Below are 13,407 nucleotides of genomic sequence, written 5' to 3'. Positions count from 1 at the left end.
GTCTATAGATTGGCATTACCCTTAAGTATCAACCCAATATGAGTTTTCCTGAAAAACTTGCAAAGATACGTGATTGCAAACCTTTTTTATAGCAAAATCGAAGTGCCAGGGAGTGTTGTTTCCATGGCTATATTTTTCTTTTGAATTGAAATATTGCGAGTTAAATTGAAAGGAAACGATAAAGGGTCACGTCCAACTATTCAGTTTCGTGTTCGAAAATGATATCGTTTTCCGAATGCTTTTCATGAAAATATTTCGGGCCTTTGTAGCAGTTTTATTTATGAAACACAACTCAAAGGTCTAAATTATTGGGGGAATATTACCAAAGCTGTAATATATTTGACTTTAACGAAGGTGTTTCGCAATCTGAGAGAAACAACGCTATTGAGAATGGTTAAATCTCTCTTAGACAATTTAAATTTTTCATATAATTTAAGACAAATATTGTCATAAATCAATTACAAATTCAATTTACTTTTTGTCAAATTATCCTTAAAGCCATTGTATATTTACACTAAAAATCTATGTGTTCGTTAAAAAAGTGTAAGTCAGTTTTTTTTATGTTACAGAAGGCTCGCAAGCGCGCTGCCGACCTTTTAAGAATCGGTACGCTCTTTTGTTGAAGGACCCTAAGTCGAATCGGTTCGGAAATACTACGATGTTATAGCGACTTATGCAAATGTATGCGTAAGGGCATGCCTCAATTCTATGGCAAGAGAAAAGGAAAACATTCCTGAACCCTTTGAATAGTATGTTGTAAAGATAGTTCATGTCATTAGTAATTAATATATATATATTTTTTTGTCATTCATTTTAATATGAGTACGTTGTTTGGTTGATGTTTAGTGTAAAATGCTGTGTACAGATATAATTGGATATCAGATTTTCAAATGTTGTTTAGTTTGTAATAACTGTATGTATGTTAACAATCTGTTTCCTGTTTTTGTACCTAAATGTAAAAATAAATAAAATAAATAAATAAATGTTTCGAAGTTTTCATATCAAATTCTCTATTTGAACCAAGAACTAGCCTTTACCATAACATACTTTCGTATAATACAACCATAAACATTGTTAGAAGTAACAACATCTCTAAAATGCCGTAAACAACATCGTAGTTGCGCAAAAGTGCTATTAAATTGAAAAAGTGCAGAATTTGAGACTCCATTTCTATATTAAACCGAAAGTTAGGGATTGTATCGTATTGTTATATTTCGAGATTATTTCAGGAAATGAAATGAAATTATCTTTCTTGGTTATTCATTCGAAATAAATCGACATTAAGAATAGAATTTGTGTGAGATCGTCTTATGTTGAAATATGTTATATGACGTACTGGGAGTCAGATTTAGATTTAGTGCTGGTATGACTCGGAAGGTTAAAAACTTTTAAGATTTTCACATAAACGACATGATTAATTGACTTTCATTCTATGTTTAATTTTGTAAAATTCAAGAGTAAAATAACTAAATTAAAAATAAGAATAAAAAATAAATTAAATCAGTAATAACATTTGCTTTGATAAATGCACTAGGTACTTTCAAATATTGACTTTTCATGCATTTTATGATGATATAATTCATTTATAGATCTACTAAACAAACTGTAAACTTTGAGCGTTTGCCAAAATCCTATCTTATGATACCACGGCTCATAACATTCAAAGTTTTGGAATCGAAGATCTAGTTGATGCAAATTAGTTTTGTTTTGTTTATCTAGTATATATAAGCGAACTATTTCGCCAACAAATATACGCTGATCACTGACAAACTGATCGCTGATACGCTGATCGTCAGCGCCCATAAATCAGCATCTGCTTAATTTACAGAGTTATTCTAAAAACACATATTCACTCATAAGCACTGTGTACAACCAATGCATGGGCATAAGGTAAATCAATTATTAATTTAACATAGAGCCCCTTTTTCAATAGAATTTTAATTATCTGCCTCATGTATTTGAACAACTAGATCAATATATTATTGAAATCTGTTTAAATAAAAAATTGAAGAAAGATTACGTGATGTTGAAAGTAGGATTTTTTATTTATTATAAATAATTGTATAATTTATTCTAGATTCTGGCACCGAAATACCAATGACCTAGGCGTTTACTGCCTGAAGAGACAACGCATACTTCTGGAACTTTTACCATTGAATACTACTTGTGTAAGTTAACGAAGGCGAACATTAATGTTAGCTTGGCTATAACACGAAAACAAAAACAAGTACAAAACTTGGAAATGTTTATCAATTTACTTGACCTTGAAAGTGAAACAAAACAATTGTTTTAAAATCTTAACAATTTAGTTGTATTGCAGCAGGCATTCAATTAGCACAAGAAATTGTTTATGATAGACTTCGATATAAACGTCTAATAAGTTTTTTACAAATCGCTATGGGAATGTTATATTGACTACTATTATGTACTGTATTGAGGACCCCAGCGAAAAGAAACAAAAACCTTTTAAAAATCGACAAATGCAAAAACTTACTTGTACGATAAAGAAAAATTTTGTATGTGCGGCTATCTTTTAGCCTTAAAAAGGCCAATGCGATAAGTTAAGCACAAAGCTAAACCCTTAGATGTCCAAAATCAATATGGGCTTGGACAAATACCGTGATACCGCCGCCCATGGACACTCTCGATGCTATAGGGCTCGCGAGTGCGTTGACGGCCTTTTAAGCCTTTTAAGTTACGTAATAAAACAGCATGAGACAATTAATACTTTATTAATGGCGCGTTTACATATTCACGAGCTAATCTACAAAGGAAACACCATATTGTATTTGGTTTCAACAGTAAAACTCGTTTAGGAATGTAATTATTTAGCGTTGGGGGGAATAATAAATATATTTCTAACATCGTATTTACATAATTTTCACACTGTCAATAAATATTTCCATTGTGGTATGTACAGTGTACTTGTAATTCTAGATAACAATAACAATTAATATCTTTTTCTTAAGATTTAGCTCCAACCGCAGTACCACCGGTCTGCTTGTCAATCTGTTCTTTCTCCAATTGCTTGCCAAGGTATTCCCTGTGAAAATTATTCATTCATATTATAAAGTATATTAGCTGATTATATAAAGTACTAGCGACCCGCCCCGGCTTCGCACGGGTGCAATGCTGATACTAAATACACTACAGAAAATCTGTGAACGTTGTAATAAAAATGTGGGTTATCCATAAGAGATAGACATATACCATCACGGACTTTTCTGTAGACCTTTACAATGTGTACAATACTTAGTACATTATTTTGATAAAACTCGTAGGGTTCAGCCTGCGTTTGCAATGTAAGCGGAAAAAATGTAATTATTTACGACATCACATTAGAAACCTCAAAAATAACAGTACTTCTCCACTATTTAATGGATGTTATTATACATATAAACCTTCCTCTTGAATCACTCTATCTATTAAAAAAACCGCATCAAAATCCGTTGCGTAGTTTCAAAGATTTAAGCATACAAAGGCACATAGGGACAGAGAAAGCGACTTTGTTTTATACTATGTAGTGAAGACACGAGTTATTTTTGTAACAGAAAATATTGCAAATACCAACATTTAGCAATAGATGGCGCTATCGCAAGTTTAGACAAACTAAATCGTTAAAGTTTGCTAAAAATTCCAAAAGATGGCGCTATTACACGTTTACTTTTAGCCTAATTACTTTTATAAAAAAAAACATTACAAATACCAATGTTATAGATCGTGTTTCATTATATTGTAATATCAATTAACCAGGCAGTAAAATCTAATTTAAATATTTTATTTGTTTACTAACCAGTTGTGCACCATCAGTTTCTGTACAGCGAGCAGAGCTTCGTAGCGGACATTGGGATCTTCGTGACTCAGGAGATACATCACACGCTGTTTGCCTCCAAGCTGTTCCAAGACGCTAAATAAAAAAAACACTCTGTATAGTATGCTTTAAAAAAAGTGTGTATATTATGTACACGGTTTAGAAATTATACTTATTTGGCGTAACGAAATAAAAATCTCCAAAAATTTTATCTTTCGCCTTATTTGTAGAAAATCGACACTAAAAATAGAAAAAAACCAAACAGCATCGTAAAACTTTACTGTCATTTTTTCCCAACGCGCCCAAAAGAAGTATAACTTCCAGCGGAAAATCTATTTCTGACCAATTTGTAATTCACCATCTTATGTGACGTATTTTTTTTAATAAATAATTTGCGAGGTATTTTCAAACGTTGTGCTTAGTGAAAGCCTTAAAACGGCGTTTCATCTATCTGACCACTGATAGGAATAATAGCTGAATATCTTCAAGAAACTACTAAATCTTATCCTATATACTAATATATATATATGTTTCCATACTTAAACTAGCAGTATGGAATATTTTTATTAAAGCCGGTTGTTCAAAAAAACATGAATTAACTCAGTCAGAGATTCAAGACTCCGAAAGTAAAGTTAATAGAAAAATTTCTTTTGCGCTATAATTCAGATTAAAACAAGAATAAAATTTTAAGCTATTGCATAGATTACATCGCGGGCTTTGAGCGCGGTGGTCGAATATAGAAATTCCGTAACGAAAAAAACCTAACACACGATGACGTATACGTGCTTAGGCGTGTTAGTATGAGTCAGAGCGGTAAATTGAATTAATATAGAAGAAACTAAAATACTGCATAAATAGACAAATAAAAAGTGATTATAACTGCATAAGTTGATAAAAAATGCTATGTGTTTTTTTAATACAGTTAATCAAAAAGTGTCATATCAAATTTAATGATTTGATTCAATGAGTTAGTTCCTTTGCCTACCCAGAATGGGTGCAGAAAACAAAAATATAAATCAGTAATTAGTCGAGTTAGTCGAGTTTATTGTGTTTTTATTATTTATTAAGTTTCTTAATTTTTTCGCAAGTGTATTAAAAAATAGTTGTTCAATTTGTCGGAACTCTGCAATGACAGGCTTTTCGCACTCATAATGAAATATACTATACTCTAGGAATAAAATATAGTATACGCACTGTTTTCCCCTGGGATAGTGTCGCACGTATTCTCCCACATCGTAACAGGCCACGGCCAGGACAACTGGATCCCGGCTCTTCTCCAGAAGATGCACCAGGGTTCGGAGCAGTTCTTGACCGCGCTCGTTCAGCCGAGCTGCGTTCTCGCGCCAGAACTTGGCGGACTTGTGCACCGGAGACCATTCCAGACTGTAATTAGAATATTAATATGTATAAATCTGTTTTTATTAAAATAAATTAACTAGCCACCTATGTCGGCTTCACACAACTTATTATAGTATTTTGAAAATAATATTTATTTTTATTGATTACTAACTAATATTTCTTTTTTATTATATTAATATAGCAAAACACAGTAAAATAATTCCTTATTTGTAATAATTAAAAGTATTCTATAATATTAATAGCTTAAACAAACTTAATTCTTAAGTATTTAAAATAAATACATTATTTAACCTTATTTTATTTATCTTTTTTCAAACGTTATCAACACACCCGAGTGCATGAGTTAGTGTGTGATTGAGTGAATGAGTGAGTCAGTGAGTGAATGAGTAGTGTATTTTTACATATTAGGTCTCAGAAGCAGCTCTAACACTGCCTAGGGCGTGTTCATAAGCCAGTCCTTAAGTCGTGTTTTTGGGTTGTAGATGGTGAGCAGGTAGGTATTAAGCAGCCTATTTAATGTATATAATAAATATTGTTTGCTTACATATTGCGTCGTCGTCGTAATAAATATATAAATTATTCTAAATAAGCTATATGATGTTGATGCAAATTGTGTAATCTTAGATAATTAACAAATGATATGTTAAAAGTCTCACCGGCCACTCTTAACTTCCGTAGCATACTGATCAAAGGAGCTAAGGTCCTGAACGGAGGCCTGGAGTCGCTCATTGAGGAACTCTACATCGTTCATGATGTCTTCATCGTCAGACCTCTTCTGCTCCAGAATAAACAGCTGCTTAAGCACCTTGCATTGCACCATTGCGATGCAGTGCTCTTTAGCCACCTAAATTATTATATAACAATTTAATTCTTGACAACACAGGCTAGTAAGTAAAAAGACCAACAGCAAATTGATAATGGACTGTCATTGCACTAGGGGCAATAAACCATACGAACAGAGATACACTACAGTGGATAAAGGGACACAGTAAATCTCTTTTTCAATGACACTGCCGAGAAGCTTAGGAGAAGAGGCTCTGAAATGATGCCTTCGAGCCCCTTGCCCCTCTCGGAAGGGCAAACCTGGATTTGACAAAGATCTGGAGAACTCCAACATGGCTCAACAAAATGGCTCTGCCAACAGTTAAACCGCTAATGACAAAGCGACTAATCTCAAAACAATGACAGGGATAACTACGGGATATTGTCTGCTTAGTAAACATTTTAGTCCTAGGCATAACAGACAGCATGCAGAGGCTGTTTCAGCGCAGAGGAATCAGTCACCCACGCACTCCTGGAAGTGCCGAGGAGGTTTCTGTGTCTTTGGAAGGAGTTAGCCAGAACTTTACTAACAACGGACCTAGTGAGACAGATGAATGATATTTACTTGTATATTATATTACGAAACAAAGGCTGTTTAAAGAAACAAAAGATACAATATAACTATTAATTAGTTCTTAAATATTTTTAGGAATAATTTTAAATAGTTTTAATAGGACACATCTCAAGTTTTGTATTCAAATCAATATTTGTTTCAAATGCCTAGTTTTTTTTCTCCACGGCACAATGGACTTATTTTTTGCAGTTAAGAAATGGCTTACCTGATGATCTTCGGGCTTCTCAATCAGGTTTCTGAAGACGGCCAGAACGATGCGTGTGACCTTCTCCTTCACGGAGTCGCTCAAGATATCGGCCAAGATCGGAATGGCATTGAACTTGTTCATCTTCTCAGCAAGAAGTGGGTTGAATGTCAAAACCCAGAGGCAGAACACAAGTTGGTATTGTACCTAGGATGCAAAATAATTCTATTACTTACATAACATTGGCAAATTTAAGTAGCATTTCTTATGTCAATTTAATGAATATTTTTAAATAAATAAAATTGGCATTTAAGCTATATGGCGCTATTTGCAAAAGAAATTATTTTTAATTTCTATTATATATACTCTGTGGCGTATTACTTATAAGCCATACAAACACTACATTATTAGTACTAATCTGTCAGAAAGACGGGTATGAAACTTATAACAAAAATTAACTATATATTAAAGTCATTATTCTTATTGTACAAGTTGCATCTAATTGTTATACCATAATTAACCAAAATTTCTTAAATACAATTGTCTAATTTCTGGCATACCATATGTTATCTGGAAGGACTTTTGACATCTGTTTCCGTTTCTGGTTCCGCTAAGACACTTCCGTTGCATCACTAATTTTTAGTAGATGGACGTACCTGGAAGTTAACGCGGGAAGCCAAAATGGAGAGCAAAGTAGAGATGCCATCTACCGAGAGGAAAGCGAAACGGTATTCGTCCACACGAAGCATCATTTGGAGGCAGCGCGCCACCGATTGAATGTAGTCGTTGTTCTGAAAATATTATAATTAATAATTAATTTTTATTTAATTATTGTTTAATTATTTAGTGGAAGATGTTATTAAAACTTATGAGAGATTTGGTGTTACATGACAGTCAATTGAGTAATTATAAATATAACAGAATTGTAGCGCATTTCACACAAGCATTATTTGATATACACAAAAAGCTAAGCCTGACAATTGACTAATTTACTTAAAAATACATTATGAGTAGAAAATGACAAAGAACAACATTTCATTTACATATATGTCGGAGCTTCACAATATAAAATATTTTATTTCATACAAAATTTACATATGTACAATATTAAGACATATTTATATATCTTAGATAATTATTATGCAAAATTAGCGTTTATTAGTATGACAGTTAAAATTGATAATGCAAGCCTACTAGAGGTTGTTATAACAAATATTAGTTACACAGTTTTCAGGTCAATCTTCGTGTTAGTGACTCATCTTTGTAGTTACTGTACATTCACTTCCGGCGTCAACACAGAATACCTTGTGGAGGCCATGGAGCAAATCCTCATGCGGTTTCAGAACATCAAAAGAGCTGTATAGGCTCGAATACTTTTCACTGTCGGCCTTGTCAATCTTCTCCTTGTGCTTATTGTGTTTATCGGAGAAATTTTGCTTTTCGTGCTCCAACATAACCTGCTCAGCATGCGCTAACTCGGCAGACATATTCTCCGCCTTGCCAGAAAACAAACCTCACGGTGATATAATGCAAACCTATGCCTTATTATCCCAATGATGAATGATGCTTTTCAGATGCCAAGTATGGTGTGAATGGGCTGTTACATGACTTAGGAAGGGCCAAGCTTGTTAAAAATTAGTTACATTTATAATAGTATACAAATTATATTGTACAATTTATATAAAATATAAGTCAACTCATAATTTATTAACAAATTTCTAGCATGCATGATATTATAACCATAAATTTTTTTAAACATATTTTGGTGTTGGTGATACAAAGATAAAAAATATTATAAATACTTATCACTTTTCACTGTCAAGATTTAATCATTGAATGAACTTGTGAAGAACATATCTTGCCAAAAGCAAATTATATTAATAAAAAAACCATGCTATAATAAATCATAATACATAAAAAGTATAGATGAAAATATGTCAAGCCAGTATGCATGCATTTTAAAACAACACGAATAAAAATATTCAATTACCAAACACTTATAACTTTCATTAATCATTAAGATACATAAGATACTAGAAAGAGTTGGTTGTTTACATAACATGGGTAGGACATTCTTAATAACCATATTTTACGGCATAATTTCCTCTTTCTAATAACTCCATTAATAAAAAAGACCAGTGTAAACTCCATGTAAAGTGAAACACAACTTAACTTCGGTTGGTTGCAATCCCATCAGTGCCGCTATATAGAGTTTACACTGTATAAATATCATCAATAACAGAGATGCAATTTATTTTGAAAGTCACTTACATTAGACTTCAGTTGGTCCTTCAACCAGGAAAGGTAGAAGTGCAGGTCACTTTTCTCCATGAGCTGAGGGTGCCAGCATGCTAACTTTGCAATGATACGTGCCGTCATGTGCTGCACAAACTCATCTTGACGATTCAGCAGGTTCAAGAATGGTTGCCAGACATTACCATGTCTTGATTGACGGAAAATCTTCACTCTAGACTTGTCTTCCTAAAAATAAGATACGTTTATAAATTAAAATATATATAAACACAAAAAAACAATAAAGTAGTACTTAAGATGCATTGCAAAATTAACATTTCTCTATAATAAGTGTTAATTTTAATGTAATATTTATGTTTAGTTAGTTAATATGTACAAGAAGTATAAGCTTGTAAGATCTTGGGTTCAAGAGCAGGTCTTGGTAAAGACTCTTAACTTTATAAAACAAAATTTGAATTTGTTTAAAAGGTAAAATGCCAGATCATGCAACAAATCCAGAAATGTTAATTCCAATTACTAATTAAGTAATTAACATAAAGCATAATTGAACTTACAGATAAAATGTCATCAATCAGTACAAGCACATACTGAATGGTGTTATCTTTGCTGATGTGAGTTATTAGGTTTAAGAAGACATCAGCACAGGTTTCTGGGTTCTTGTCTGGCAAATCCTTTTGCCCACGTTGATCCAAGTTAACAATGAAGTCATGATCACGCTGTGTAATCATCTGTGACCTAGAAACAAGTAAACCATTATTTTAACATATATATTTGAATATTAGGACTGGGTAAAATTGTCTTTAAATACTTACTGCAGATAAGATTGCCAATTAATTTGGCTTTGTCTTATCTCACTAGCCCTAATTTGTAGAACGCTGGTAGCAGCAATCATATCTGAAAATAATTCGTATCTTCTATAATAAACTAAAAAACTACTTATTTTTACTAACAAAAATACGAAGTAGGAAATATACTACATAACTTACCAATTTTATCATCCCCAAGTGTGGGGATAAGTTTGCTAACATTTTCATCATTAATGTTAGCCATTTTGGCTATTTTATTTTAAAAAGGAAAAGCCACCCACGGGAGAATTAAAATTTTACGAAGAACAGTTTTCCGAAAACACAAAAATGGAAAATCGAAAGCTCAGCTGAGAAGTCTTGTGACTTTTGTAAGGGAATTTGTCTCTGATTTATTTGTCTATGATTACGCTAAAATATCGCTTACCTTCTCTTATGTATACTTTTCGAGCTGAAAAAAAGAGACAGAAATATATGATATTATGTTGTCACTACTGATTGCTATAATGTTTATTTGAATGTTGTTGTACGTTTAAAAGAAGACATATTGTAGTGACATAAGAAAAGTGACACAAAAACAAAATTTTTACTTTATTTCTAAAAAAAAAGAGCCATCTAGTGAGAAAAATATTAATAATGTACAACATAATAAAAAAATTAAAGTAATCGAGAGTTGAGATTCGACAGAACTTCAACAACCAGAATTGTATACTATTGTTACTAACGTAAACAGAGATGGATTTCCTAACAGATAAATAAAACACATGAAAAAATATCTAAATAGTGTTTACACCTAACAGATTACCTATTTTAAAGTGTGTTCATCGACACTGAGTGTATACTACGTTGATTTATGTTGAAAATAAAACAGCTAATATTGGAAAGTTTATCCAATCTTGGCGCAGCCAGCAGCAGGTAGTTTTGGAAATACATAAAAATCTTACTTACGATCGTACTTTCCTTCATCTTTTTTTGCTATTTTTGTTTCCATTTTTTTACTTTAACAATTTTGGGAACTAAACAAATGCTATAATTTAGTGTCGTAATTCATAATAATAAATGTTTAATATTTTTACAAATTGACTTTAGTTACAGATTCACATCCATTTGGACCAGTGACACATTGTGCTAAAAATAAAATTTGGGTACTGGCCAGTTTCTTTGTCATGAATAGTTTACAAACAGATAATCATTGTCAAATTTTTGACCCAAATGGACAATTTCCCCTAGAAATTGAGTCATCACTACGATTACCTTTAGACAGTTCAATGAGAATAATTTTTACTGGTCATTACAATGGGTTTGGAGTTGAAGTAAGGGGTATAGAGGAAATGTCAATGTTGTATCATATGGGTTGTTTTGGTAAGGGAACTAAGTCTCGATCAAAGCCAAAATCAATCAAAAATGATAGTAGCCCATCTATTATTAGGAAGAGGCAATATTTAAAAAGAATTTACTGGAATAAAAAGTTTGAATCTTTTAATAAATATCCAGAAACTGATAGTTATTTTAAACATATTGAAGATTTAAGAAAAAAGATAAGAAATGATACTAAACATCTCAAAAGGAATGTTATAGATTTGGTGTCCAGTGAAGATGAAGTTTGTGAAGATAACCAATATGATGAATTACGCCCTCAATGTGTTTTCAGCAACAAGCATGATATTGTAGTTATTGTTCCTAATAGTGACTCTGAGGATGATGATTATTTTGCTAACATGAAGCCTAAATGCTGTATTAACAAAATTAAACTAGAGGAAAAGTTAGTACTTACTAAACAAGAAGCTTTCTTTCTTGTGTATGGCTTAGGATGCTTACAAGTATTCAATGCAAATAAATTACTAACTGTCAAAGAATGCTGGAATCTCTTCATTGAGGGTGATATTAACTTTATTTCCAAGTACATTGTGTATCATTATTATAGAGCCAAAGGTTATATTGTCAAGCCAGGCTTAAAATTTGGAGGGGATTTTTGTAAGTATTCCACGACATTAACAAAAAACAGTTGCCTTATAATTTATAAAAGAGAATAATAAAATAATATTTTAAATGTACTGTTTTAGTAATCTATAAAGAGGGTCCAGGAATCAATCACTCAGATTATATTGTAGTTATAAAACACAACAATGTGGATTACAATAGCTGGCTTACTATTTTAGGTCATGTTAGAATGTCTGCTACTACTGTCAAGGTAATTTATTTTACATTTTTATAATTGACTACTGTAATATACATTAGAATATAATTTTATCGATTAATTGTAATAATTTTCCAGGAAATTCTGATAATAGAAGTGATTGAACCAAAAACAGAGAATCTTAACCTACCTAAAGAGTTAAATGCATATAGTGTCAAGGAATTACTTCTATCACGAAATATTCCCGTAACAATAAATGATGACATAGACTAATAAATTTTATTTTCTTATTTTAACAATGTACACAAATTTTATGCCCTCTTTATTGGTTTTTTACTTCCTGTTCTTCTATATTCACTACGTTCTTTTAGATATTCTTCTGTACACATTTTTTTGAACTCTTCATTTTGATACCAATTTCCTAAGCATGTTTTCATTGCACTGTTTTCATTTTGACACTTATAAACCATAAATATTGAAGAATTTTTGCAACATTCATTAAATTGTGAGACTTCTTCTACACACTTTTCAGCTTTTGCTTTTTCCCTCATAAGTTTTGGTATTAAGACTTCAGTTTCCACTTTCCTTAAACTTTTATCATTAGGATCACCTGCAGAAAGTGGACTTTATAGTAGTATTTATAGTTTAAATATAAAATATTATTGCTATGTTTGGGTCTACTTACCTAAACCTTTAGGTCCTGCTGAAAACTTAGGTGGTAACACAGAATGATCTGCTGTAGTTTGCATAGCGGATACTTTTTATAATATTTATTCGAAACAAAAGCCTCTCATTCAATTATAATTAATATAGAATGTCTTTCCTGCCTTTTGAATAGTTAATCATTTTTAAAAAATACGGAAATAATACCCACACCTATTGCAATAATCAGCTGTGAGATTTATAGTTCACTGTTTTTTTTTTTTTTTGAGTTTTTGGCCTGGTATCTAGTATACCTTTAGGCCAAGTCTTGAGTATTTTTATTTGGTTTATTATAATTTTCCCACTGTATTTTTGATAAATTTATATAGAGGCACGTAATAAGCTCTATTTTTTAACTTATCACTCAGGCAGCGATAAAAAGTGGCGAGGTTTTAGTGAGTGCGTCGCGCATTTACGCGATGGGCCTGTCGTTTATTCAGCCGTCTTGGTGACTTTAGTCCCAAGGCTCCCTGGACCTTTCAGCCTCTTCTTTATTTTTCCATGACCGCCTAGCAGAAATTGTAGAACATTTTCCGCGGGCCGTCAGTTTCCGCGCTCAATAAAGCTCAACGTATACAGAGAGTCGGCCCGGATGTCTTCGACACAGTGGTGCATCCTCGCGCTCTACTAATGTGTGCAAATTAGTCAGCGCCTCTTCACTCAATTACCGTTAAGTATAGTAACTTACCTTGCCTGACGCACTCAAGTCTTTATTACGATCGAATTTTATTACATACTAATCTGATTGCCTCCACTAGAAGT

General features: G+C 32.3%; 3 protein-coding genes across 7 annotated transcripts; 1 reads left to right on the top strand and 2 right to left on the bottom strand.

Moving 5' to 3' along the window:
- Positions 1–2,716: 2,716 nt before the first annotated feature.
- On the bottom strand, positions 2,717–10,858 carry LOC111003503 (V-type proton ATPase subunit H). 4 transcript variants are annotated; one of them, XM_022274033.2, is made up of 12 exons: positions 10,755–10,858; positions 10,234–10,257; positions 9,816–9,897; positions 9,558–9,738; positions 9,022–9,231; positions 8,055–8,246; positions 7,407–7,541; positions 6,772–6,957; positions 5,827–6,014; positions 5,006–5,194; positions 3,794–3,907; positions 2,717–3,043 (listed from the first exon to the last, which is right to left on the bottom strand). In XM_022274033.2, the coding sequence occupies exons 1-12, from the start codon at positions 10,795–10,797 to the stop codon at positions 2,965–2,967; spliced, it is 1,623 nt and encodes a 540-aa protein (XP_022129725.1). In that variant the 5' UTR covers positions 10,798–10,858; the 3' UTR covers positions 2,717–2,964. The 4 variants fall into 4 exon arrangements, with proteins under 4 accessions (XP_022129725.1, XP_022129727.1, XP_022129726.2 ...); XM_022274035.2 differs by lacking the exon at positions 8,055–8,246 and having other exon boundaries at positions 10,755–10,844; XM_022274034.2 differs by lacking the exons at positions 10,234–10,257; positions 10,755–10,858 and adding an exon at positions 9,990–10,181.
- LOC111003504 (tRNA-splicing endonuclease subunit Sen2) lies at positions 10,427–12,220 on the top strand. Of its 2 annotated transcripts, none has more exons than XM_022274038.2 (4): positions 10,427–10,721; positions 10,902–11,780; positions 11,870–11,997; positions 12,082–12,220. In XM_022274038.2, exons 2-4 carry the CDS (start codon positions 10,973–10,975, stop codon positions 12,214–12,216), a joined length of 1,071 nt encoding a protein of 356 aa, XP_022129730.1. In that variant the 5' UTR covers positions 10,427–10,721; positions 10,902–10,972; the 3' UTR covers positions 12,217–12,220. The 2 variants fall into 2 exon arrangements, with proteins under 2 accessions (XP_022129730.1, XP_022129729.1); XM_022274037.2 differs by having other exon boundaries at positions 10,428–10,721; positions 10,896–11,780.
- On the bottom strand, positions 12,209–12,868 carry LOC111003505 (COX assembly mitochondrial protein homolog). Its single transcript, XM_022274039.2, has 2 exons — positions 12,629–12,868; positions 12,209–12,553 (listed from the first exon to the last, which is right to left on the bottom strand). The coding sequence occupies exons 1-2, from the start codon at positions 12,690–12,692 to the stop codon at positions 12,255–12,257; spliced, it is 363 nt and encodes a 120-aa protein (XP_022129731.1). The 5' UTR covers positions 12,693–12,868; the 3' UTR covers positions 12,209–12,254.
- Between the last annotated feature and the right edge of the window lie 539 nt (positions 12,869–13,407).

The sequence above is a fragment of the Pieris rapae genome, chromosome 21 (assembly GCF_905147795.1).
Source record: "Pieris rapae chromosome 21, ilPieRapa1.1, whole genome shotgun sequence".
Taxonomy (NCBI): domain Eukaryota; kingdom Metazoa; phylum Arthropoda; class Insecta; order Lepidoptera; family Pieridae; genus Pieris; species Pieris rapae.
Note: the sequence above shows the minus strand (reverse complement) of the source record. Positions and strands in the feature narration are given on the sequence as shown.

Excerpts from the sequence above, each read along its gene's own strand:
- LOC111003505 (XM_022274039.2), bottom strand. The coding sequence starts at position 12,692 with ATGCAAACTACAGCAGATCATTCTGTGTTACCACCTAAGTTTTCAGCA. Across the intron at positions 12,554-12,628 it reads AGCAGGACCTAAAGGTTTAG|GTGATCCTAATGATAAAAGT; the intron begins GTAAGTAGACCC and ends CACTTTCTGCAG.
- LOC111003503 (XM_022274033.2), bottom strand. The coding sequence starts at position 10,797 with ATGGAAACAAAAATAGCAAAAAAAGATGAAGGAAAGTACGATC. Across the intron at positions 9,898-10,233 it reads AAAAGTATACATAAGAGAAG|ATATGATTGCTGCTACCAGC; the intron begins GTAAGCGATATT and ends AATTATTTTCAG. Across the intron at positions 7,542-8,054 it reads TGCTCCATGGCCTCCACAAG|AACAACGACTACATTCAATC; the intron begins GTATTCTGTGTT and ends TAATATTTTCAG.
- LOC111003504 (XM_022274038.2), top strand. The coding sequence starts at position 10,973 with ATGAATAGTTTACAAACAGATAATCATTGTCAAATTTTTGACCCAAAT. Across the intron at positions 11,781-11,869 it reads AAAATTTGGAGGGGATTTTT|TAATCTATAAAGAGGGTCCA; the intron begins GTAAGTATTCCA and ends GTACTGTTTTAG. Across the intron at positions 11,998-12,081 it reads TGTCTGCTACTACTGTCAAG|GAAATTCTGATAATAGAAGT; the intron begins GTAATTTATTTT and ends ATAATTTTCCAG.